The 27,537-nt window shown below is 42.3% G+C and overlaps 1 protein-coding gene across 8 annotated transcripts in view; it reads right to left on the minus strand.

Annotated features, from left to right (window-relative positions):
• The window catches only part of myt1lb (myelin transcription factor 1-like, b), a 262,765-nt gene that overhangs the window by 44,518 nt on the left and 190,710 nt on the right, over positions 1-27,537 (minus strand). For all 8 annotated transcript variants that reach the window (XM_051723176.1, XM_051723183.1, XM_051723180.1 and 5 more), the window contains exons 9-11: positions 26,788-26,901; positions 24,710-24,927; positions 7,112-7,374 (exon numbers count right to left, since the gene is read on the minus strand). In XM_051723176.1, coding sequence (XP_051579136.1) covers positions 7,112-7,374; positions 24,710-24,927; positions 26,788-26,901 — 595 coding nt within the window. The remainder of the gene's footprint in view (positions 1-7,111; positions 7,375-24,709; positions 24,928-26,787; positions 26,902-27,537) is intronic.

Below are 27,537 nucleotides of genomic sequence, written 5' to 3' on the forward strand. Positions count from 1 at the left end.
CCCCTTTACTCCTTAATATGGCATGCCCAGTTCCCAATGCTCACTAGGTCCTTGTAGTGGCGCAGTTGCTTACCTCAATCCGGGTGGCGGAGAACAAATCTCTGTTGCCTCCGCTTCTGAGACAGTCAGCCCGCGCATCTTAACACGTGGCTTGCTGGGCATGTTACCACGGAGACATAGCACGTGTGGAGGCTCATGCTATTCTCTGTGATCTCCGCGGACAACTTACCACGTGCCCCATCAAGCGCGAGAACCACTATATCACAACCACTAGGAGGGTACCCCATGTGACTCTACCCTCCCTAGCAACTGGGCCAATTTGGTTGCTTAGGAGGCCTAGCTGGAGTCACTCAGCACACCCTGGATTTGAACTTGGGTCATGTCATATTTATTCATTTAAGTCTAAGTTTTACTCTGACTAAAATGGCATATAATTTTAGTATTGCTGTCAATTCTTTTTTTTCTTTTTTTCTTTACCAATATAATGCTTTATAAACTTTTTCCAAACAAAACCTTCCACCATATAAAGATAGAAATGCACTAAAATAGCACCAATTCAAGTAACATTAAATGTTTCCTGAAGTCTAACTGGGAGGTTGACTAATAGGCTGCATTTTCATTGCAATGGGCATTAAATCTCTTAAACTCAAATCCTCCACAATCTGTCAGTAGACTGTGGCTCATTCTGCATTTTGGTGATAGTTAAGATTTGACGTGCTTCTGTGGTAATTAAAATGCACCTTACATAGGCTGAAAAATGCTTGATTTCTATCACAAGTCCCATCTGGGCTTGTTTTGTTCATCATATAGCATTAAGAGGTCCTTTCTCCATCATTTTATCATGGAAGTGCTGTTGTGTGTGTACAGAGATTTTTTTATTTATCGAGATAACAACCTCAGCTGCTCTACAACAGGAGAGAGCCTATCGGTCAACTAGCATGTTACGACAGTACCGCACATAGAATGTTTATGGGACTGCCGTGTTATGCTATTTTATGCTAAGCTTGTAGGCTAACCTTGGTACAAGGGCTCTGGTGTGTGTTGTGAAGTGTGCATCAGTGTAATGACTCTGGGCACATTACAAAGTTTCCATCCTTCCCACAAGTGTTTGATAAATGTGTTAACTGCGATTAAGACAAATTAACGCGTTAAATTTTTGAATTAATCGCATGCGTTAACGCGTTAAATCTGACAGCTCTAAATTCTAGTTGATGATTTTGTGCACTGATAATAAACTTTAATCAATTATTTAAATATTTAAAAAAATATATAAACATTCTCTTAATTTAAACATGTATAAAACATAGGCTACATACAAACACTTTACTACAACTGTCCTTGTTGTGAAAACCTGAGCTCCTGAAATAATAGCATATCATGAATATAATTAAGTATTAGCTGCTCTTGAAGTTAGACTGTTATTCATTTTCTGTGTTTAACCAGTTTATGATGTTACATTGCACGTAGCGTGTCTTTTACGGAAACAGCGCATTCACAGTGCTAGTTACACATATTAGGATTAGCGCGGAACTTAGTTCAAGTTCACCTGTTCAATCACTTCATTGTCTGTGCAGATGTAAGTTGTAATACTACATACTGTATATGTTGTGGATATAGTGATTCATTTCATGTATAAATAGGATGCATTTGAGTGAGGTAATTAACTCATTTTAAAGCAGTTCATTTTGCTGGTATTCAGCGCGTTCACCTCACGCAGCTCAAGCAGGGTAAGATTTATTCAGCAGGAGCTAGCCTAGCAAATGCATTACCCGATAACCATAATGCTAATATTTATATCCAAATAAGTTTCAACATGACGACGTGTAAATGATGAAGACACGGCCACTTTGGCAATTTTATAGACATTACGTATACCGTATGAACTGACAGAATACATTACAGATGTCCGCAGTAACAAGTACTTTACAGACATATGGTAAAACAGGGCAAAAGTCACCCCTTGATGAAAATGTGCTGTTTTCTCATCACATTTGTCAACTGCAAATACTTTTGAGACAGCATGATGCTTTATTGAGTAACAGATTAGGATAATGCTTAACCACTTCAGAAATGGGTTAACCATTTCCTGTTAATTTCAAATACATTTGGCATTTCATAGAATCTCAAATATTCTATGAACAAATGTATATCCATTGTGATTGGTTATCAACATGAGTCCACTTTGAACATTCTTCAAATTCACCCCACTTCAGAAAACCCGATTACCCTTGGGCCAAACAAGGCCAACTGGTAGGGATGGGCGGATCAAACCAAAAGTATCGATACTTCAGATACTGATGTTGTATCAAAAATATCGATGCTCACACAAAAATATAGATTGTAAAAAAAAATTAAAAAAAAATTAAACAAGGGGTATTATTATTTGGTTACCATGAACAATAATCATAAGCTTCAAAGTGAAATAAAAAAGGATTAGGCCATATTAGCAAGTACTTGTGCAGGATGGGAACTCTTTCTTCTTCCGCTCATCTTAACATGCATGCTGAAAAACACAAGCAGACAAGCGTTTGTGCCGTCACAAGTCTCATTCAAACAAGAGGGATCAGTGCCTTGTAGAGGTAATGGTAGAAAATCAGAGAAACCGCTTCTGGTCGTGTAGTAGGGTATGCGCAGGCATATGCCGTATACACACCTATATTTAGGATTTTGCGTATGCCCACCTGAAATAAGGGATGATACGTATGGCCGCCAGAAAAGTGAGTAGTCTTTTGATCCGGAACTTTTTCAATCTACTAACGTGATTCCGCAACACCATTGAGTCAACTGTGTGTGTGTGTATGTGTATGTATATATATATATATATATATATATATATATATATATATATATATATATATATATATATATTTTAAAGTGTACAGAGATTCTCTCTAAATGCACATGGAGCAGCGGTAGATGAGAGCGCAACTGATGGCACTGGAAAGACAGACAGTTCGACTATGCTGATCCACCAATAAGAATGGTAATTTCAGACATGATTGGATATTTGCTAACCAATAATATTTTCTGTTTCAGTAAGGGGTGGGACCTTTCTAGTGTCTGATGCACAAGCATCCCTGGAGTAACTATAATTTGCACTGTATATTTATTTCCCTGCTAAATGTAAATATATGTATATACATTTAAATTTAACTTATGCAATTAAACTTTGTGAAAATACTGCATGTTATTGCACCCCTGCTAGTTTTTTATGCTCTTGTATGGTAATACAAGATAATGTGTTAACGTGAACATTAGGCCTACTACACTCATATTAGCTATACAGTGCTTAACAGTTTATTGCATATTATGAATTAGTTTATTAGTTAGAGTAATAATAAAGTATTAACAATTTTCATAGTAGCCTAATAAAAGGAACATTAATGACACCTATTAATTAAAATACACTTTTAACATTGTTACAATTCCATTGTTCTTAGCAGTGTACTTATAAGTGTTACACTTTTTACATATATACATTTAAATGAATTTTAGAGATCGGGTGCATGTGTTTTTTTTTTTTATGGTGGGGTCTTTCATAAATTCAGAGTATGCCCACCTCTTCAGACACTACAACACCACTTGTTCTGGAGTAAATTCACACTAAAATAGCAACATATCAAAAGGTGACATTTCTTATTTCTTATAATTGTGTGTAATTGCTGATAATAAGTAAATAAAAAGTTTACAGCAGTAATATTGCATGGTTAATTGTGTGGTAACTATGGTTTAACTAAATACTGTTGGGCCTCATGTATTCAGATAGAAGACAAAGGCAGGCCTAACACAAGTCGTAAAACCTAACTCAGCCCCAACACATTCCATGTCGTAAATGTTACTGATAAAAATCGCGCCAAAATCAAACAAAGGGAGTCCAAAACAGACTACAAATCCATGAAGCCTTGCTCACTACAGGATCGAATTCTCAACTCCTATTGGATGAGGCACACAACAGAACGTCCCTCAACCATGACATCATCAGGAGTTCAAATAATTCTGAAATGCTTCCAGAATTCGCTTCCAGTGACTTCGTTCACCGAATATAGACGTAGCTTTTGCTGCTCTCTGGTGCAGCCTCGTGGCATAAGGAAGTAACGTCCGACTTGAAACTGTAGCCATACAATCTCCATCTCGCTGGACGAGTTGAGATTACTCTGTGTTCAACCAAACACTCTAACGGATCCGAAGGAGACCGCCGAGCAATTCGCATCTTCATCCGTTTGCCTACAAAAGTGAAGAGATTAAAGATTTCTCTTCCATCTTCAATCAAGTCGACATTTCTGAGTTCTCTGCCAGCCCGCCGAGAATCAACAGCCGTACCGCCCGCCGACAGAGCGAGGAAACGGCCTCCCGTCATCACACGAGCCTCAAGGAACCGGGTCAAAGTTATAGGATGGAGGAAAACACATTCTACCTGTGTAGAATATTATAGTGTGTTATTCTTGTGTTTCAAGGTTTTTGCTTGTACAGTTTACGGACCGCCATGTTTATTACTCAGGGTATTAATTATCACGAATTTGTTTTGCTGTATTGTGGTCCAACCAAATTGGATTGTTGTGCAATTGTGCCATCGCGGGTGAGACAGCAACTGAGTTCATCCACTAAATAGTCAAAGTACGCGGGACTGTTTACAAGCCATCCACCGCGTCTCTGAGCGATGAACTAAACAGCTGCTTTCTCTCCCACGATCGCGAAATCAGCTTTAGGGCTGTCACTTCTCTCTCTCTCGTACTAACCACACACACACACACACACACGCACGCACGCACGCACGCAGGCACGCGACCCCTCACAAACATTCTGGCACACATTTTGGCTCGTAGATAGCTTAAATGCTAAAGCCCAGCTATGTGTTATAGAATTAATTTTATTTCCATATCTAATCATATCACTGTTTAGTTTGTAGTTGTAAGTCGGAAGTTTATTGACTGCATTGTATTAATTATTAATTGATATTACTGCATAAATAAACTTTTGTTTATATTACAAAGAGAAGTGTTTTGGTTTGTTTTGCGTACGCCTGTGTCGTGCTGACGGGATGTCAGTGCTCGGATTCAAATCTTCATTCATTGTTTTTTTCCCGAAAATCGATATTCTTCGGATGTCGATTTTCCTAAGAAAACAATCTAATATTGAGACTGTTTTACTATTGGTTATTAGTCCCTGATTTCAGGGTGGTGCCCCGTCAATGTTAATCCTTATTAATATTCTGTTGATTTTTGATAATTGATAATTATCTTTGATGATTGTTGAATTTGAATGATCAATAAGCTAGTGTTAATTTTAATTAATGTTTCATCGATGTTAACAATTAACGATTATCTTTGATAATTGTTGATTTTAAAGGATTAAAAAAGCTAACATTGATTCTCATCAATTTTCTATTGATTTTAATAATTAGTAATTATCTTTGATAATTATTCATTATTGCTAATAACCAAACTTGCTCCTAAACGTAGCGCACTACATTTACTGGAGCCTCATATGAGGTTCTAATGAGTTAGATTCAATTGATTAATTTGTACATTAATTAATAACTACAGAAATAATTATTAATTATTTCTGATAGTAACACTGATCTAAACCACCAGTAAAGCCCTACAATACCATGGTTAAACTATTGTTATTGTAGTGAAACCATGGTTAATTTTTGTAAGGGTAAACAAAACAGAAGTCTAATAATTTTCTATTTAGGCTCACAAATGTAAAAAAAAAAAAAAAAAAAAAAAAGACTAGAATTAATAATAATATTTAAAATTACCCATTTTATCCCAAGAAATCACAAAAAAACAGGTACCGGTATTGGTATAGATGATATTGGATTTGAAATTATTGTTATCAGATTGAAAAGAAAATAAGTGGTACCGCCCATCCCTACCAACTGGGGAGTGAGACGGGGTTAATGTGAAAAGAAGAGTTGCGCCGAATTTGCCAGATTGTGTATCCAGAGCAAAACGGTACAGGTTTGGGAAAAATCTAAAAATTGTGGGTACAGTACAAATCCGTTAAAATGCACAATGGACAAATTGGTGCCCAAAGAATGTTTGAGATAATGTATGGTGTGCTGGGACATCGTTCCGCTGTTAGTGGAGAGACCACTTGGGACACCATGGCAGACACAGTCATTGAGTTGTCAACGCTACCTTACATTGCTAGCTAGCTAATGTTTACAAATGATATAAACTCGATATTCTAGATAACTAAATAACATTATACCTCAGCTTAAGCTTCCCTCTTACTTGTGAAATGTGTGGGGTGTGACGTTGGTACCAGGGCGGCGTGTTAAAGGCAGGTTTTAGTGCAAAGCTGCCGGGCTATTTGCCCGATGGTGGGAACGCAGATCGATTTTCCCCTTACAGTTCGAGGTCCGAGGCTATTGGCCCTGGCTGGCAAGTTGGTAGCCCTGGCTCACACTGGCCCGATAATGGAAAAGTGGTTACTGTGTTTTATGGAGGCTTTTTTTTAATCAAATACTATCCTCTCACTTTTTAGACAGTTACTGAAAAGATTCAGATTTAACCACCTTAAACAAAACTGAAAAAAAGACTTTGTCTCAAAATAAATTTTAGAATTTCCCATTAGCAGCATAAATTTGCAACATGTTAAAGTTATTAAGAGTTAGATCAAATGACCACAAAATCAAACTTTTGACATTGCACAAAATGATCTCATTGATCAGGAATATTTTCAGTGTATAGTGACAAACAGGTGTTTAGGAAAGTGCTGTGGGAGTTTGTGTTGCTATTTAGTTTGCCATTTAAAATCAAAAGTGCCCATTACTCTGTGGGGCCTTTAGCCCGTTGTATGCCCAGAAAACAAATCCCGTCTGAATAGGGCTTTTGTGAATTCCACTCTAATAATATTTATAATCTAAATTTCTTTTGACTCAAACCCAATGATAATCTGTCAGCCTCGAATCGGCCTCTACCCCATCCTCATGCATCTCTGTCATTCACATTATTGATTGCATTTGTTAACATCTCATAATCTGCTTGGCTCTTGGGAGTGATATCATAACAGACACCCACAGATTTTCTGCAGGGCTATGAAGAGTGAACACATCTCAAGAAGTGGCAGTAGACACACAGTCACTCAGGCAGCATGTGTGTACCTGTGTGCAGATGTCAAGGGTTTTGAAACTCAGGTTCTGTGGCATCTCCCTGCAGCGGGTGGAGAGGTTGAGGATGGCGGTAGCAGCCATATGCGCTGCCTCCATGTCATGTGTGTAGTCGAAGCTGCTCTTGCTGCAGGTGCTGCTGGCACTGCTTTTCGCTCCCCTGGCTCCGCCTCCTCCACAGCTCAGACTGCTACTGCTGGGCCCGTAACTGCTGCTGGTGCTGCTTGCTGAACTCGAGCTCTTACAGTAGCGCTTCACTGCCGAGACAATCAGAGCCGTGACGTTAACATAAAATATATATTATCAGACCAAGGGGTAGATCACAAAGTTCCATATAGGCTCAGTTTAAAAACCTAATGAGCTGCCTGCCTAGACTGCATTTTTTGTCACCATATATAGACACACTCCTGATGTGAAGTCTGTTCCTTTTAAGCTGTGTTAGGTTAGTTAGGTAGTAAAAATTACTAATCACTTATCTACAACTGTAATTAGATTACTTATTTTACTGATTAATTTATCGATAAGATTACACCTAACACTGCTTATTGGATACCTAATTTTGCCAAATTCTAAGGCAGCATTATATGTGTCCTTCATGCATAAGGCAATCCCAGAGTTGTGAAAAGCTAAGTGAAATCCAAGTCAAGGGATTTTATTCAGATTTTATTCAGAACTGGGAAGTATCAATAGATAATAGTTCAGAAATGTACTATTACACCCAATATTTGTTTGTCCTCAGTAAGATTTATGCTTAGTAGACTACAGTATCAGGTTGTTAGCTTAGCAACAGGCTAACATCAAACCAGAGACTATTTAGTGGGCCACTTTTATTAAAATCAATGGGAGAAATTGGAACACCCAATGGTCAACAGATGTAGAAAGGAAGTCCCGCCATTCAGATAAAAGAACCAATCACCTTTTAGATACAGACATCGCCTGTCAATCAACTCGAGAATGTGCATGCGCATTAGCTATGCAAGTTGGGAAAAATTCTTTTTTTAACGAAGCATAATTTATGATTCCAGCCCTGCTGAAAAGACCAGCTCAACCAGCATGCATTTCCCATGCTGGTCTAGGCTGGTTTGTGCTGGTCTAGCTGGTTGACCAGCATAGCCATGCTTTTCACCAGCATAGCCATGCTTTTCACCAGCAAAGCCTAGCTGGTGAAGCTGGTTGACCAGCATAGTCTTTCTGATGAAGCTGGTTAGGCTAGTTTAAAATGCTGGTGGGAATACCAGCACACCAGCATCCCATGCTGGGGGACCAGCACCCAAAACACAACATAAGACGGTGACCAGCAATGCTGTTCTTTTCAGCAGTGAGTGCTGTCATATTTTATTGCTGATTTGAAATGTGTTCTTTGATCTTAATCTTGACCAACCTTTTATGATATTTCAAAATTTCCCCATTCAAGTAGATTGGAGCTGCACTTTCATGACTGGAAATAGCCTCCTGAGAGCTGAGAGGGCCAAAGATGGTCGACAGTTGTCTTACTTGCTAGAAAGACTTTGGTCAAACTCTATTAGAATTAACTGTTTGTCAAATATTTCATACACTTCATGTCGAGTGCTTTTTGTGTGGCGCACATGATCAAGTGACTGTAAACAGAGCTGCCTATAAAGAACATTTCAATTCAGTAACTTGTCAGTTATGATGCTGCCTTAGAAGGTTGCTGCTTATGTAGTCAATTCAACAACTGAAAAAAATTGGCATAAATATATATATAGGTTATGTGCCTTTCTTAAAATATAGAGAATCACCTACACTACATGAACATTATACCCATATAAATATGCTAGCACATAGGCTACGACCTAAAAATGGATTCTATAACCACACAACACCAGTAAGCACCATAGATTTTCACTGAATTGGAACCCCTTTTATAGAAGTTCTACATATTTTCCACTGTTTCAGCATTTGTTTATTAAATATTTTGCCTAATTTGCATATTTGGGAGCCCCTTTGAGGACAGGGTGGGAATTGATTTCTGAAATAGTTTTGCGTGCCCTCGCAATAGTTTGTGTTCCCTTGCAATATTTTTTGCATGCCCTTGAATTAGTTTTGCGTTCCCTCACAATAAATTTACCATGGTTTTACTATCGTAACCATATTTTAACCTTGATATTCTTAGTAATAATACAGGAACTTGAAAACTATGGTAATAAAAATCATAATTTTGTGGTTATTATGGTTTTACTACAAATACCATAGCGTAATTAGTGGCTTGATCAGCGTTCCCCAGGGAACAATCAATGTTCCCATGGAAACACTGATCATGCATGCCAGCCATGCCTGCAAGACATGAGGGAGAGTAAATAAAACATACAAAACAAACTGACAAACTCACTGGAGCCATGACAGTACCCCCCTCCAGTTTCCTGACCGTATATGCCAGAGAACCCTCAACAAGACGCGGAGGAGGTGGGACGGGTGTGTCAGGGTGAAACTCAGAACGTAAAACGGGTTTAATCTTGGAGATGTGGAAAACGGGGTGAATATGTTTTTTTTTTTTCTCCCCAATTTGGAATGCCCAATTCCCAATGCACTCTAAGTCCTCGTGGTGGCATAGTGACTCGCCTCAATCCGGGTGAGGGAGGACGAATCTCAGTTGCTTCCGTGTCTGAGACCATCAATCCATGCATCTTATCTCATGGCTTGTTGAACGTGTTACCGTGGAGACATAGCACGTGTGGAGGCTTCATGCTACTCTACACGGCATCCACGCACATCTCACCACGCACCCCACCGAGAGCGAGAACCACACTATAACAACCACGAGGAGATTACCCCATGTGACTCTACCCTCCCTAGCAACAGGGTCAATTTGGTTGCTTAGGAGACCTGGCTGGAGTCACTCAGCATGCCCTGGATTCAAACTTGCGACTCCAGGGGTGGTAGTCAACGTCAATACTTGCTGAGCTACCCAGGCCCTGAGGAGGTAGTTTGAGAAGGACCGCCACCAGACCAATGATCTTGACGATGGGAAACGGCCCGGTTCTTGTGCAGGGAGCAGAGGGGGCTGATATCCGAGGCCCAGACTAAATGATCTCTCCAAGAAGACAGATTACGGGAGGCCACACAGCGCAGTGTCTTTTCCAGCTCCTGATTCACCCGCACCGCCTGCCCATTTGTCTGGGGGTGAAACCCAGAGGACAAACTCACCGTAGCCCCCAGCTGTCGACAGAATTCTGCCCAAAAACATGACACAAATTGGGGGCCTCTTTCAGAAACCACATCCACCGGGAGGCCATGAATGCAGAAGATGTGATTAATGACTGCTACCACTGTCTCCCTCACTTAAGGTAATTTGGGGAGCGGAAATAAGCCGCCTTTGAGAACTGGTTTACTACAGTCAAAACGACTGTGTTGCCATGGGAGGGGGAGGGATCCATGGCTATGTGCGACCAGGGTCTCCAAGGGACAGCGGTTGGAGGAGCCTGGCTGGGGGTTCACAGGACATTTTTTAAGTCGCACAAATGGGGCAAGCGGCTAAGAATCAACGTATGTCCAGTGCCAGTGATGGCCACCAGAATCACTGTCTAATGAGTGTCTGGGTGCAAGTCACCTCTGGATGACAAGCGACTTTAGATGAGTGACCCCACTGTAGGATGTGCGTCCGAACAGATCTCAGAACAAATAACTGGCCTGTTGGGCACATAGCAGGGGGCATGGTGTTTAATAGCGAAGCACAGACTTTAGCCTCCACCTCCCAGGATACCATGCCCACCACACAAGTGGCAGGTACAATGGTATCAGGTGGGATGGTAGCGATCTTGACCTCAAAACATCGAGACAGGGAGTCGGGCTTGACATTTTTAGAGCCAGGGTGATATGACAGGACAAAATTAAATTATTATATATAAATTCTCAGCCAAAAATTCTCTGTTGCCGATGTTGTAATTCCATTCAGCTGGTGTTAAGCTGTGTGAAAAGCACACGGATACATCTTTCCGTCTAGAGCACTGCGACAGGACCGCTCCTACACCAACGACAGATGCATCCACCTCCACCATGAACTGACTTGCAGGGTTGGGAGTTACTAGGATGAGTACGGTAGAAAACCGCTCTTTTAGTTTATAAAATGTGGCCTCAGCTCACAGGGACCAACAAAAGTTACTGCATGTGGAGGTGAGACCTGTCAGAGGTGTGGCAAGTTGGCTGTAATTCCTAATAAACCTCATGCATTGCGAGAACCTACGGTTGGCCAATCGGAGATGGTTCTGACCTTAACAGGGTCCACGTGCACTCCCTCGGACGAAATGTTGAACTCCAGGAACGGAACCGACTGTGCGTGAAAAGCGCACTTCTCCACCTTGACAAACAGCCAATTCTCTAGCAGTCACTGAACATGCTGAACATGGTCCTGGATATTCTGGAAGAAGATCAGAATATCATCAAGATAGACAAATACAAAGCGATCAACCATGTCTCTAAGCATGTCATTAACGAGCCCCTGGAAGTCGGCGGGGTCGCTGACCAATCCGAAAGACGTAACCAAATATTCAAAGTGCCCCCTATGAGTGTTAAAACTGTCTTCCACTCATGCCTCTTCCTAATCTGGACAAGGTGATAAGCATTGCGTAAATCCAACTTCGTAAAGAGGGACACTCCCTGCAAGAGTTCGAAAGCTGAGGACATCAATGGCAAAGGATAGAGATTCTTCACCGTGATGTCATTCAGCCCCGATAATCTAAGCGAGCCATCCTTCTTCTCCATGAAGAAGAACCCCGCCCCTGCCAGCGACAAGGAAGGGTGGATGAGACCGGATGCCAAAATCATTTATATACCTGTTCATGGCCTCCCTCTCGGGAGCTGAGAGCAAATACAGCCATCCTCTAGGCGACGAGGTGCCAAGAAACAATTCAATCGCACAGCTGTACAGGCAATGAGGAGGAAGGGTCGCGGTGTGGGACCGGCTGAACACCACCCTCAAGTCATGGTATGTCAACGGTACTCCGGATAAGTCTGCCGGTTCATCCTGCAATGAAACACAAGACTGGACAGGGATAGTCCTGAAGACTGGACTGAAACACCATAGTTGCGACAAACAATAAGGGCTCTGTGTAAGACCAGTGTGATTGACCAGTCTATGTGTAGGTTGTGCTTTACCAACCAAGGATGCCCTAATACTACCGGTGCCGATGGAGATTGGATCAAGTAAAATGACAATTGCTCCATATGATTTCCAGAGATGAAGGTGACTGGCTTAGTGGACTGGGTGATGACGGACAGCGGCGTGCCACTGAGGGTGTGTGTGGTGATGGGTTCATCCAACTGGACCATAGGAAGCCACCATTTAGAAGCCAAGTCGAAATCCATAAAGTTCCCTTAGGCTCTGGAATCCACCAAGGCTGAGACCAGCAGATCCATTCTGCAGCCGGGACAAGTGTCCAAAGTCCAGGGGTTTTGTCCAACGGTGTTGTGCTCGCCAGTAACCCCTTTCCTACTGACGAGCAGTGTCTTTTTCTGGACAGGAAGCAGGGAGATGACCAGACCGAGCACAATGAAAACATAGTCCATTGACGAGGCGTCGTTGTTTCTCCCTACGTGAGATTTGCGTTCTTCCGATTTGCATAGTCTCAATGTCAGGCCGTATTTCTGGTGACCTGGCTGAAGAAGCAGACTGGGTAGGAGGATCAGCCACCCAGGTAGGTGGAGAGCGGCATTGACAGTGATGATGGCATAGGGTAAGGCGTTGATCGACTCGGATAGCCAGATCCACCTAATCATCGAAGCGCGGAGGCAGATCCAAAGAGTAAATCTTGTCTAGGATGTCGTCGGAAAGCCCATGCAGAAACCGATCCCACATGCCGTGACCATTCCACTCACATGAAGCAGCCAGGGTGTGAAACTCGATCGCATAATCTGAGACTAGTCGATCTCCTTGAGACAGTCCAAATTAGACCCTCGCCGCCTCCCGACCTTGAGCCGAGCGATCAAAAACTCAGCGGAGCTCCGCGGATAAAGCATGATAGGAAGCACAGCAAGGATGTCTGTTGTCCCACATGGCAGTGCCCCATTCACCAGCCCTTCTGGTGAGGAGTGTGATCACACAAGCCACCTTCATCATATCTGACACGAAAGTAGAGGGCTGTAACGTGAAGAACAAGGAACATTGTGAAAGAATGCACTGATTACAGGGCTGGAGGAGGAATACGGACTTCTGATCGGCCATAAATCTGGGGAACTGGCGGAGCCAGTGAAGATGCTTCCTGAGAGTAGCCAGCTTGGCAAGCTGCGAAGTCATCATCTCCAGAAGCCATCATCTCCAGAGCCCAATTAGATGCAGAGATTTGATCATGCTCTTGTCCCAGCAAAGCTCCCTGCTGAGAGAGGGCGGAGCGAAGAGTGGATTCCTCCGCTGGTTCCATACTAGGCAAGATTGTTCTGTCAGAGTGATAGTGAGACAAACAAACCCAAGAGCAGAGGAACAGTTCAAAGGATTTATTTACAATAAATATAAGTAAACACTGAGTTGTGGATGACCAGCTGCAGCAGCAAGAAGAGATCTCTGAGAAGCGCACGTGCCGTGGCCACGCAAGGGGCAATCCATGAAGAGTATGTTGGTAGAATGTGTGTGTGCATTGTGGAAGTCAGGAATAGATTTGTGGAATCCTCCATTGAAGCTTACTGAGGTGCAGAACAACGGCCAGCAAGGTAGGGCGATCTTGCTCCTGACACACGGGCAAAGACGAAGTATCCTCCATGGATACCCAGCTGACATGCAGCAAACTGGAAGGCAACCACACACCCGACACGCGGGCAACCAACAGATACACGAGACCAACTAGGCAGAGAGAATGGGGTCAGTTACCTCACACCAAACAACAATCTAGCAAAGATACTGAGAACATGAAGGGCTTAAGAAGGGAGTGAATTAAAGGGGAACCAGGTGTTGCTCGACATGCTAATTAGTGGCATGATCAGCGTTCCCCTGGGAACAATCAATGTTCCCACAGAAACACTGATCATGCATGCCGGCTGCGCCTTCAAGAAATGAGGGAGAGAAAATAACAAAACATTCCAAACAAACTGACAAACTCACCTGAGCCATGACATACTTAACTTACTTTTCATAGTTACTATAATATTACTTTAGTAAAACCATGGTTTCTGCCAAAAAACGAAAAAACAAAAAAAGGTTAGTCTACAACAGTGGATACTACAATATTCCTGAAGAAAAATGATTTGTTAAAAACTATGGTTCCTACAGTAAAACCATAAAAAACACAAAATTAAGATTTTTATTATCATAGTTTTCGTTTTCCTGTATTATCACTATGATTTCAATATGAATATCAGGTTAAAATATGGTTACTATTGTAAAGCCATGGTAAATTTATTGTGAAGGAACGCAACACTATTGCGAGGGAATGCAAAACTTATTGGGGGGGTCACACAAAACTATTTTAGAAAAAAATAATTCCCACTCTGCCCTCAAAGGGGCTCTGTAGCTTAGCTATCATATGAGAAAAGTAATCTCAGCTCTGTGTCGAACTATTCAGAATAATCTCACTGTGAATTCAGCGACAGGATGTTGAACGTTCTGCTTTTGAAATCGTTCTATACTTATTGAAATTTAATTGAAACTGCCCCCTGTGGCCGAAGCTGGAAGTGTTGTTGAATGTGTGGGCACGTGTGAGCTTCAGTTCACAGAGTGGAGACAAAAGCGAGTTGTATTTTTAGTTGCAAATCAGAGTTTCCACTAAGACATTTTGGTGCCGACCAACGTGTCCCGGAGGTATAACGTTTACTGAACAAATTTCATTTCTGTTTATTTTGCGCTGTAACATGTATGGACTATGCATAATATGCGATATAATAATGACACAATCAAGTCAACTGAACAATAAATATTTGTTCATTACAGCTGCTTTTCCGTAAAAAAAATAAAAAAAAAGGCAGTCCTGGAATTATTAGCATCTAATTAAAAAAAACATTCATAACAAAAACAGAGGGCAAAGCAAAAAAATGCTAAACTGCAATTTATCACATATCTTTTCATTCACAAAGAAATATAAAAATAATAAAAATCATTAAGTCATATTGTAATACTATTTCTCACCTTGGCTTATTTCTTTCTCTTTATTTTTATGACTATTTTCCTCATCGACCAGAACCATTTGCTGCTGACGTGAAGTCAAATGTGAGCAGCGTTCTCTACAGCAAGGCTGTTTTAATGCAATTCTGATGAGAGAAGTTTCTCATTGAGGGCATGAAAAATGAGAGTAAAGCAGGCTGCTTTTGTCAGTGTGCATGATACAACCCACTGTAGTCGTGAATTAGGACTATGCAAGCTGTCGGGAAAGTTATACCTCTGTGGCAGCGAAGCGCTGCATCATTGGGATGGCGTCACGCTGTACACTTGTGGTATCAATTAAAGGGGTTGCTAATATCTTGTTAATATTTCATCTGAACATTGTGTCCAACAACTTTTATATTTGTCGGACATTGGGACATTAATGGAATAGGTAACAGAAACCCTGTTGTAAATTATGCAACACAGTCAACAGGAATGCATATGTTATTAACCCTAGCCATCAGCCAAGTAACCATGCAATTTAAGAGCAAAAATGCAACCTCAGAATTACTCCTGATTGTTTATGTGTACTTCCTGGTTTTCATGGGATCAGAACCCGTGGCTCAAAAGTCTCGCCAGATGGAAAGGTAATCACATTTGAATTGATTGTCAGTAATTCAGCAGAATGCCGTAGATTTCATGGTACATCAACATAATGTAAATGATGGTGTGTGGTAAGGGAGCTCTAGGTGAGAGAGAGAAAGAGAGAGCTGCTTTATCTGCAGTTTGACAAAAGACCCAATGAGACAGTGCCACCAGTTGGGCATCAAAGTGGCATCTCCCAGTGGGCATCCTGCTGCCATCTTTTATTACTCTCGCTCTCTCTTTCTATTTCCTTTCTCACTTTTCCTCCCTCTATCAACTCCCCCCTCGGTCTGGTCACACATCTCGCACTTATCTGCACAGAATTGCAATTAGCAGCAGCCCTAAATCCAGACATGATTCACCCCAGCCGCCTCATTCATTATGCATCTGCCTCCAGATCATTTCCATATATTTCCATACCTCAGGAATATAGTGAAGGAAGATCTCGGAGGCATTTCTAAAAGGGTTTAGTTCCTGGCCCACCATTCATCTTGCCATATAACGTTATTGTGTAGATTGTGAATGGTTTAATATACTGTACAAATGTGAAGAAAATGGCTTAGCTTGTATTAGCTTTCTCAGACGTAATTGTAGTTAAAGGAATAGTTCATCCAAAATGAAAATTTTCACTGTTTCCATCTGTTCCTCACACAAAGAAATTGTATGGTTAGAATATAGCACATGAGTTGTATGGACTACTTAACTTTTATGGTACTATTTGTCCTTTTTGGAGCTTGGCAGCCCCTGGTCACTGTCTACTAAATATCTATTGTTGTGTGTTTCACAGAGGAAAGAATGTCAAACGGGTTTGGTACAACATGATGGTGAGTAATGATTATGGCAGAATATATATATATATACAGGTGCATCTCAATAAATTAGAATGTCGTGGAAAAGTTCATTTATTTCAGTAATTCAACTCAAATTGTGAAACTCGTGTATTAAATAAATTCAATGCACACAGACTGAAGTAGTTTAAGTCTTTGGTTCTTTTAATTGTGATGATTTTGGCTCACATTTAACAAAAACCCACCAATTCACTATCTCAAAAAATTTGAATATGGTGACATGCCAATCAGCTAATCAACTCAAAACACCTGCAAAGGTTTCCTGAGCCTTCAAAATGGTCTCTCAGTTTGGTTCACTAGGCTACACAATCATGGGGAAGACTGCTGATCTGACAGTTGTCAAGAAGACAACCATTGACACCCTTCACAAGGAGGGTAAGCCACAAACATTCATTGCCAAAGAAGCTGGCTGTTCACAGAGTGCTGTATCCAAGCATGTTAACAGAAAGTTGAGTGGAAGGAAAAAGTGTGGAAGAAAACGATGCACAACCAACCAAGAGAACCGCAGCCTTATGATTGTCAAGCAAAATCGATTCAAGAATTTGGGTAAACTTCACAAGGAATGGACTGAGGCTGGGGTCAAGGCATCAAGAGCCACCACACACAGACACTACAGTTGTCGTATTCCTCTTGTTAAGCCACTCCTGAACCACAGACAACGTCAGAGGCGTCTTACCTGGGCTAAGGAGAAGAAGAACTGGACTGTTGCCCAGTGGTCCAAAGTCCTCTTTTCAGATGAGAGCAAGTTTTGTATTTCATTTGGAAACCAAGGTCCTAGAGTCTGGAGGAAGGGTGGAGAAACTCATAGCCCAAGTTGCTTGAAGTCCAGTGTTAAGTTTCCACAGTCTGTGATGATTTGAGGTGCAATGTCATCTGCTGGTGTTGGTCCATTGTGTTTTTTGAAAACCAAAGTCACTGCACCTGTTTACCAAGAAATTTTGGAGCACTTCATGCTTCCTTCTGCTGACCAGCTTTTTAAAGATGCTGATTTCATTTTCCAGCAGGATTTGGCACCTGCCCACACTGCCAAAAGCACCAAAAGTTGGTTAAATGACCATGGTGTTGGTGTGCTTGACTGGCCAGCAAACTCACCAGACCTGAACCCTATAGAGAATCTATGGGGTATTGTCAAGAGGAAAATGAGAAACAAGAGACCAAAAAATGCAGATGAGCTGAAGGCCACTGTCAAAGAAACCTGGGCTTCCATACCACCTCAGCAGTGCCACAAACTGATCACCTCCATGCCACGCCAAATTGAGGCAGTAATTAAAGCAAAAGGAGCCTACATATACAGTACATATACAGTAAATGAACATACTTTCCAGAAGGCCAACAATTCACTAAAAAAAATTTTTTTATTGGTCTTATGATGTATTCTAATTTTTTGAGATAGTGAATTGGTGGGTTTTTGTTAAATGTGAGCCAAAATCATCACAATTAAAAGAACCAAAGACTTAAACTACTTCAGTCTGTGTGCATTGAATTTATTTAATACACGAGTTTCACAATTTGAGTTGAATTACTGAAATAAATGAACTTTTCCACGACATTCTAATTTATTGAGATGCACCTGTATATATATATATAAATTTTTTTTTTTTTGCTTAACTATTCATTATTCACAGGGTTGGGGAGTAACGGAATACATGTAATGGGATTATGTATTTAAAATACAAAATATTAGTAACTGTATTCCACTACAGTTACAATTTAAATAATTGGTAATCAGAATACAGTTACATTCAAAAAGTATTTTGATCACTGAAGAGATTTGCCTTTTATTGTCATGTTTAGATTATTCAGTTGGAAAACATTTATCCATATAAATGATGCGATCCGAGGAGTGTTTGAACAGCAGTGAAACACTTTCTTAAAATGTGTTGCATTTATACAAGTTCACACTGTGAGTGAAAAGGTGGATATGATGTCATTGAGGAACTTTCCCTTGGGAGCTTAATAGAAGAGCTACATAATGTTTCTACAGCTTAACAAAAACAGTTAGAAATGCTTTGACAGATGAAACATAAATCCAATAAATACACAATTTCATGACTTGTCAATGTTTTTTTATGAGGGTAATTTTACAAGAAATGCTAACCAATGAAGCCTTTAACATCCTATAGAAATCTACAAATATTATATTTTCTGCCTCATTCTTTGAACAGAATCCACATACGATCAGAAAAGGATGTTGTTCTACAAACTGTGAGGTTTTGAAGTTTGGAGCAGCAAAAATAGTTTTTAGTTTTGTATAAATTGTCATGTGAACATTTAGCTTTATGCTAAACTAAAATGCTATTTCTTGCCTTTACATGCATCCTTTACCAGGCTTGATTATACTGTATTTTATAAAGAATTCTATGAATAAATGTACATTGGAGCATTACTTTTTCCTCTAGTAAGACCTTTAATATTAGAGCTAAGATGTACTGCAAAAATCATATTCTTAATATAAATATAAATATTGTTTTTCTGTAAAGATACTTGAGTAGCAAAACTGCACAAGATATTAGGCTTTTTTTTTTCAAAGAATGTTTTTAATATAAGTTAATTTTCTTTATTTACTTGTCAGTGCTGAACAAGTAATCCAAAGTATTTAGATTACGTTACTGACCTTGAGTAATCTAATGGAATACATTATGAATGACATTTTACAGCAAGTATTTTGTGATCTGTTGTAGAATACTTTTTAAAAGTAACCTTCCCAACCTCGTAGATTGTTCAAGGGTTACAGTATAGTGATGTTAATTATTAGAGCTGTCAATTTATTACAATTTTAATCGAATTCATTACATGATGTGCTGATATGCTGATTAATTCATTAATTGCTATTAATCACATATACCAATATTTACTGAGAAAGGCCCTCAAATTAAGATATTTCAATATAATAAAACATTCACAGGCCTAAAGTCCACAGCAGTCCATTTTGCAATTGAATTCATAAGTCTGTCTGAGTTAGACTTATTATAAGGGCTATTCTAACAGGACATACTCTTGCGTCACGACAATGCTGTTTTTGATCTATGTACACATGCGTCATAAAATCGCCTTTGGAACATCTCACTTTGGTTGCGTCACATCTTAATGGTTTTCAGCATCTCATGCCATTAACACAGCATCTTAAAGTTAAAAGTATTCTGATGGCTTGGATGCAGCATCATTTAAAATCAATAATTCCCTATCTGTCACTCACTCGACGTTGTGTCGATGTAGTGACACTAGGGGTCACTCTTGGGAGCCCCGAACACCTCTGCTTTTTGATAAAAGGCCAATGGGAACTGGCGAGTGGAATTTGCATGCCACTCCCCCGGACATACGGGTATAAAAGGAGCTGGTATGCAACCACTCATTCAGATTTTCTCTTCGGAGCCAAGCGGTTGCATTCAGTGCACTGAATTCAATTCAAACTCCGTTCTCTTTACCGTTCACTTAAAACTGCTGGATTTACGGTGCATTTCAGCAGCTTCTCCCCCTCTGCACACGTGGAGTGCAGAGAACGCCCCTGGGCACTTCGGAAGAGCAAAAGAGTATATTCTAAAAGAGTATATTTTCTTTCTAAAAGAGCGGCACACACAGAAACGTCTTTTTAAAGATGCCTTTCCGTTTGTGTATTATTCCTGATCTCTCCACTTCTGACAGCCACGATCGCTGTCTTACGTGTCTGAGCACTGCCCACGCGGAGACATCATTGTGAGAACATGACCATGGCAACGTTGCGGTCACGGCTTGCATTCGTATGAAAGCAAGCCACCCCAGCGGCTCCCCGCCTCAGCCCTTTTACCTACGGGTATGAGGCTGTGCCGGTGAGCACTGGGGGCGATTTGGGGACCTCAATGGGAGCACCTCCGCCGGGTAAACCCCCACGGACCTCTCATTCCCCAGCACACTCGCTTGCCCCGGTCGGGCTCTCGGATGAGACCACCGGCTCGTCACACGGCGAGTTCGACCTATTATTCAGGGCCCAGGAAGATGATGAGTTATCAAGCACAGCATCGGAGAGCGGGCTCGTCCACTCTGACGTGGACGCCTCGGCTGGGGTCCCTCCATCGGGTGTGGTGGCCCAGTCTCAGGCCGGTGCGGAGATGACGGACATGCTTTCCCGGGCATCCGTGAGCATCGGGCTAGAGTGGAACCCTCCACTCTCCCCTGAACCCACGCGGCTCGATGATTGGTTCCTGGGTCCAGAGCGCCGCTCATGGCCATGCCCCGGCCCGGTCCCTTTCTTCCCGGAAGTGCATGAGGAGCTGAAAAGATCGTGGGGGGCACCTTTTACTGCCCGATCCTGATCTTTCAGCTCCCCCGCTCTCAATACCCTCGATGGTGGGGCGGCCAAGGGGTATTCATTGATCCCCCAGGTGGATAAGGCGCTCGCGGTGCACTTGTGCCCGCAGAGTGCTGCCACCTGGCGCGGGCGCCCGAAGCTCCCATCCAGGACCTGTAGGTTTACGTCGTCCCTGACAGCTAAGGACTACGGTGCCGCTGGACAAGCCGCCTCCGCCCTGCACGCCATGGCTCACGCCAAGTTCACCAAGCCAAGGTGCTAAAAGAGCTGCACGAGGGTAGTTCTGACCCGGGATAGATGCAGGAACTGCGCTCGGTGACCGACCTCGCTCTCCTGGCAACGAAGGTCACGGCAAGGTCTCTCGGGCAGGCGATGTCCACCCTGGTGGTCCAGGAGCGCCACCTTTGGCTCAACCTGGTTGAGATGAGAGAGGCCGACACGGCATGGTTCCTTGACGCCCCCATCTCCCATCTCCCCAAGATTGGTTTGCGGCGGTAGACCCGAAGGATGCGTACTTCCACCTCTCAGTTTTACCTTGACACAGACCCTTCCTGCGGTTTGCTTTCGAGGGCTGTGCGTACCAGTACAAGGTCCTCCCCTTCGGCCTGTCCTTGTCCCCTTGCGTCTTCACAAATACATCCACATACTCAACTACCTCGATGACTGGCTGATCCTAGCTCACTCTCGAGAGTTACTGTGCGCACACAGGGACCTGGTGCTCAGGCACCTCAGCCGTCTACAGCTTTGGGTCAACTGGGAAAAGAGAAAGCTCTCCCCAGTTCAGAGCATCTCTTTTCTCAGCTTGGAGTTGGACTCGGTCTCGATGACGGTGCGCCTCATGAACGAGCGCGCACAGTCGGTGCTGAACTGTCTGAAAGCATTCAGACAGAAGACAGCGGTTCCACTGAAACATTTTCAGAGGCTCCTGGGGCATATGGCATCCTCTGTGGTGCATATGAGACCGCTTCAGCACTGGCTTCAGACTCGAGTCCCGAGATAGGCATGGCACCGTGGGACACATCGCGTGGTCGTCACGCCGATCTGTCGCCGCCTCTTCAGCCCTTGGAACGACCTAGCATTTATACGGGCAGGGGTTCTCCTAGAGTAGGCATGTCGTGGTTATGACAGATGCCTCCAAGATGGGCTGGGGCCGGCTCCTGGACTGGCCCACAGCTGCGTTGGCACATCAACTGCCTCAAGTTGTTGGCAGTACTGCTCGCTCTGCGGAGGTTCCGGCCGTTGATCCAGGGCAAGCACGTGTTGGTCCGGACGGACAACACGCCGATGGTAGCATACATCAACCGTCAAGGTGGTCTACGCTCCCACTGCATGTCACAACTCACCTGCTGTCTCCTCCTCTGGAGTCAGCAGCGCCTTCCCGGGAATCCTCCCACTGCCCACTTTGGTATGCCCTGACCGAGGCACCCCTTGCTATAGACGCACTGGCACACAGCTGGCCCCCTGGACTACACAAATACAGGTTTCCCCCCGTGAGCCTACTTGCACAGACCCTGTGCAAGTTCAGGGAGGATGAGGAGCAGGTCATCCTAGTAGCACCCTGCTGGCCCACCCAGACATGGTTCTCGGACCTCACACTCCTCGCGACAGACCCCCCGCGGTGGTAGACATGATCACTCAGGCTAGGGCTCTCTGTCAGCTCCGGGCTACTCCTTTTAATTTTTTTTGTTTAATTTATTTATCACACATTATACATTTTGCACATATACAGTTTTTTTCACATATCCCAGCTAAGCTGGGGTCAGAGTGCAGGATCAGAACCATCAAGGGACTTGCTCAAGGGCCCAACAGTGGCATCTTGGCGGTGCTGGGGCTTGAACCCCCAACCTTCTGATCAGTAACCCAGAGCCTTAACCGCTGAGCCACCACTGGCCGTACTCTCACATGTTCCTGAGACCCCGACCGGGCTATGTGCCCAAATTTCCCACGACCCCATTTAGGGATCAGGTGGTGAACCTGCAAGTGCTGCCCCAGGAGGAGGCAGACCCAGCTTTGGCGTTGCTGTGTCTGGTGCATGCTTTACACATCTATTTGGATCGTACGTAGAGCTTTAGAAGCTCTGAGCAGCTCTTTGTCTGCTTTGGTGGACAGCGGAAAGGAAGCGCTGTCTCCAAACAGAGGAACGCCCACTGGGCCACCCCCCATGGCGCTACGAGCCCACTCTACTATGAGTGTAGCGGCCTCCTGGGCCCTGACCAGTGTCGCCTCTTTGGCAGACATCTGCAGAGCAGCAGGCTGGGCAACACCCAACACCTTTGCGAGGTTCTATAATCTCCGGGTTGAGCCGGTTTCATCCCGTGTGTTGTCAGGTCCGAACAGGTAAGTTCCGGGACAGCTGGCCGGGTGTACCGCTTGCGTATAGCACCTTTCCCCTCCCATGAGGTGAAGACGTACACCTTTGACTCCCAGTCGTGTTCACAAGTTGTGATCCCTGGATGACTTTCCTCCTTAGCCCTGTGGCAGATGAGTTTGTGGAGAAACTCGCTGCTGGCCCAGTACATGTGCTAACTAAGCCCTGTACTGGGGTAGGTGCTCCACATGCTCTGGTTCCCCATAGGTGACCCCATGTGATATATCTTCTGCTAAATCGTTTCCCTGTCAGTAAACTGCATCTTCCTTGGGCAGAGACCCCTCTGCCCCCATTCACCATGCTTGTAGAAACTCCTCCCCCCTTGGGTAGGACCTACCATGCGAGTTCTCCACATGACATACTTCCGACAAGACTCAGTAAAACCATGTGACTTGTTTCCACTCGAAATACCCCCCCTTCTCTGGGTGGGGTGTGGTCTCCGCGTTGTCTTCCCCTTGGGAGTGACACCCCCCTCCGATGTAGACATTTTTGGCCCCCAATCAGTTAACAAATTCCACTCTTTTTGGGGAGAAAAAAGAGGAAAAGAGGCCATGACTGGGCTAGCCTGTCCCTATTTGTTAGGCAGTCGACTTGTTCCCGAAGGACCGTTCAATGCTCATAAGAGCATTGGGGGAGGTTACGTGAAGGCCTGGTGCACTGGCTACGAGGCACACAGCGGTCTGCCATCTGAAATTGAAAACGTCCTGGTTACTATCGTAACCTCTGTTCACTGATGGAGGGAACGAGACGTTGTGTCCCTCTTGCCACAATGCTGAACTACCCGCTGAAATGGCCGGGACCTTGTCTTGGCTCCTCAGCACAAAACCTGAATGAGTGGTTGCATACCAGCTCCGTTTATACCCGTATGTCATGGGGAGTGGTATGCAAATTCCACTCACCAATTCCCATTGGCCTTTTTTCAAAAAGCAGAGGTGTTCGGGGCTCCCAAGAGTGACCCCTAGTGTCACTACATCGACACAACGTCTCGTTCCCTCCATCAGGGAACGGAGGATACGAAAGTAACCAGGATGTTTTCAATTTCAGATGACATTGTAGAAATTTAGTATTCACAGTCAGCCATGATTACTTTAATCTATGAGTGAAAGTGTCAAATAACAGGACGGTTGCTGAGATTAAGCGAGTAGTATTCGGCTGGTCATGTGATTCTAACATGGCAGCCCCCATGTGTGGACCCTACCCATGTAGAATAAAACAGCTTTTATAAGGTTACTGATATGACTGGAGTCTTCAATTTAATGAGTACTCATGATCTCCTACATATATTGCAAAATTACAAAAAAAAGTGCACCTTTAAAGTAAGGTGGCATGATCATTTGAGTTATTCATTTTTTTTTACATGTTATTTTATTATTAAATATACATCTATTCAGTCATAAAGTAGATATGAGTGTTCAGGTGTTACCATCATCGCTTTTCTGCAGTGTGTCTCGACTGTGGACTTTGGGTGCAGCAGTGTGTCGTTTGCTGTAGACGCTGTGGTTGTCATAGTTGTTGTAGTCGAAGCTGGTTTTGGAGTATTTCTCCAACTCTTTGGCAAGGTTGGAGCGTGGGGTTGTTGTGGGGACGTCGTTTTTATAGCCATACTGTGGAATCTCCAACTGTTTCACAAAGCACATCGGCCTAGAACAGAAACCAGCAGCAGTTTATGATGCATCATATGTCTGTCTTGAGCCTTCAGATAAATGCCATGATGAATGAATTTGAAATAAAAAATTTTGTTAAATATAATTATGCATTTCAATCATGGGAGCATAGATAATAATCCATTTTATGAACAATGCACTGGAAATTTCATGCTCATATTGAACCACACATGATTAGCATCTCTTGGCATTTCTATTTTTAAGATATTACAGATACTAGTAAAGAACCACATTCACAAATTGCAAAATTATCTGGAACTCCAATTTATATGTCGAATGTAAAGCTAAACCAGTGCAGTTAACCTACAAGTTGGTCGTGAATTAGAAAAGCATTTCCAGTCCCAGATAAAACTCTGACGGACTTTAAATACCTAATGATAAATTTAAAATAAGAATTAAAAACGTTAATTAAAACTATACATTTTAAATGAAAATGCAGCTTCTACAGTATTCCTTTATAGATCTGGGATCGCTGGGAATTAAAGGGATAGTTCAACCAAAAATGAAAATTCTCTCATCATTTAGTCACCCTCATGCCATCCTAGATGTGTATGACTTTCTTTTTTCTGCTAAAGACAAACAAAGATTTTTAGAAGAATATCTCTGCTCTGTAGATCCACACAATGCAAGTGAATGAAGGCCAGAACTTTGAAGCCAAAAAAGCACATAAAGGCAGCATAAAAGTAATCCATACAACTCCAGTGGTTAAATCCATATCTTCAGAAGTGATACGATAGGTGTGGGTGAGAAAAAGATCAATATTTAAGTCCTTTTTTACTATAAATTCTCCCTGCCCAGTAGGTGGCGATATGCACGAAGAATGCAAATCACCAAAAACAAAAGAAGAGAGGAGCGCCTAGGAGGGCTGTTGAAAGTGGAAATTTATAGTAAAAAAAAAAGGACTTAAATATAGATCTGTTTCTCACCCACACCTATATCTTCTGAAGACATGGATTTAACCACTGGAGTCTTATGGATTACTTTTATACAGCCTTTATCTGCTTTCTGAGCTTCAAAGATTTGGACCCTGTTGACTTACATTGTATGGACCTACAGAGCTGAAATATTCTTCTAAAAACTTTGTGTTCAGCAGAAGAAAGAAAGTCATACACATCTGGGATGGAATGAGGGTAAGTAAATGATGAGAGAATTTTCCTTTTTGAATAAACTATTCTTTTAAAGGAATGTTTCAACAAGTTAAGCTCAATCGACAGCATTTGAGGCATACTGTTTATTACCACAGAAAATAATTTCAGTTTGCCCTTTGATTATTTTAAAAACAAAAGGCAAAAATCTAGGTTACAGTAAGGGGCTTACAATGGAATAAAAATGGAGCCAGTTCATGAACATTAGAATACACACCTTTTCAAAAGGACAGCCACAAAACATTATGCGTGTTAACATGACTTTAAAGTGATAAATTCACTGTTGAACATAATTTTATTGTGATCAAATCGATTACAGGTGGTACTGGCGCTACGCTGTCATGGCAACAAAGTTGCAAAATTGGATATAACTTTACACAAATAAAGTAAGCGATTTTATTACACAAAAATCATTTTAATGTATAATGTTTACGTCTTGTGGCTATACGTTTGAGACTATGTGTATTTTAACATTTATGGACTTCCATAACATTATGGACCCTTGTAAGTGCCTCACTGTAATCATGATTTTTGCTTTTGATATAAACAAGGGATGAGTTGAAGTATACTGTATGTATACTGTATATATTGTGGAATTCAACATTATGCCACAAATTATTGAACTTAACTTGTATTGAACCCAGAACATTTATTAAATCTCTGGTTAACAGACATTAGATATGCTTTTTTACCTTAACACCCGGTCTGAAGCCTGGCTGGATTTGGGACAAGACGGTTCACAGGACGGGAGTTTCTCGTGGGCTTTGGCCAGTTTCTCTGCAGCTGCTATTGGGCACCCTGACAGGCTGAAGGAACCAAGGAAATTTTAATATAAGAAATCGTATTTTTTTTTCCCCAATATAAATGTATAATTTAGCTTGTGATGGTTTTTCACACTCTCTTTGACCCTTAGAAGTAAACAGGCTGTTTGTTGCTGTTGTGCCTTAAACATTTCTATGTACTTTTCTATGTGTTTTTTCCGGAATTAATGTTTTTTTTTTCATCATCCGTTACTTTGTCCAAAGTGGCTTATTTACATAATATGTAATTGATGTCAGCCGGTTACAAACTGCACACCAAATGCTTACATAAAAAGAGATGTTACTGATTAAAACGAGCCCAAATACAATGTAATCTGATGCACAGATTTTGAAGCAATCTGCACGGATTGTCTTGGTGCTGACCAACTAAAGTCAGACTGCTGCTCCCGGGTCGTAATGCCCCTCATACAACCTCTGTCAGGCTATCAGTGCTACTTATCTGTGTTTTTTTCTCTCTCTAAACAATACGATTTTGATCAGGAGCAACTTTATTTCTGGAAAACACGGTAAATGCACCCTTCGCATATGAAATGAAAAACGTAAAAAAACTAAAACAATCTGCACTGAAATGTGCTGCTCAAACTGTTCATATAAGATTGATATGATCAGGGATGCTGTTAA

Source organism: Myxocyprinus asiaticus, chromosome 17 (genome assembly GCF_019703515.2).
Source record: "Myxocyprinus asiaticus isolate MX2 ecotype Aquarium Trade chromosome 17, UBuf_Myxa_2, whole genome shotgun sequence".
NCBI classification, from domain to species: domain Eukaryota; kingdom Metazoa; phylum Chordata; class Actinopteri; order Cypriniformes; family Catostomidae; genus Myxocyprinus; species Myxocyprinus asiaticus.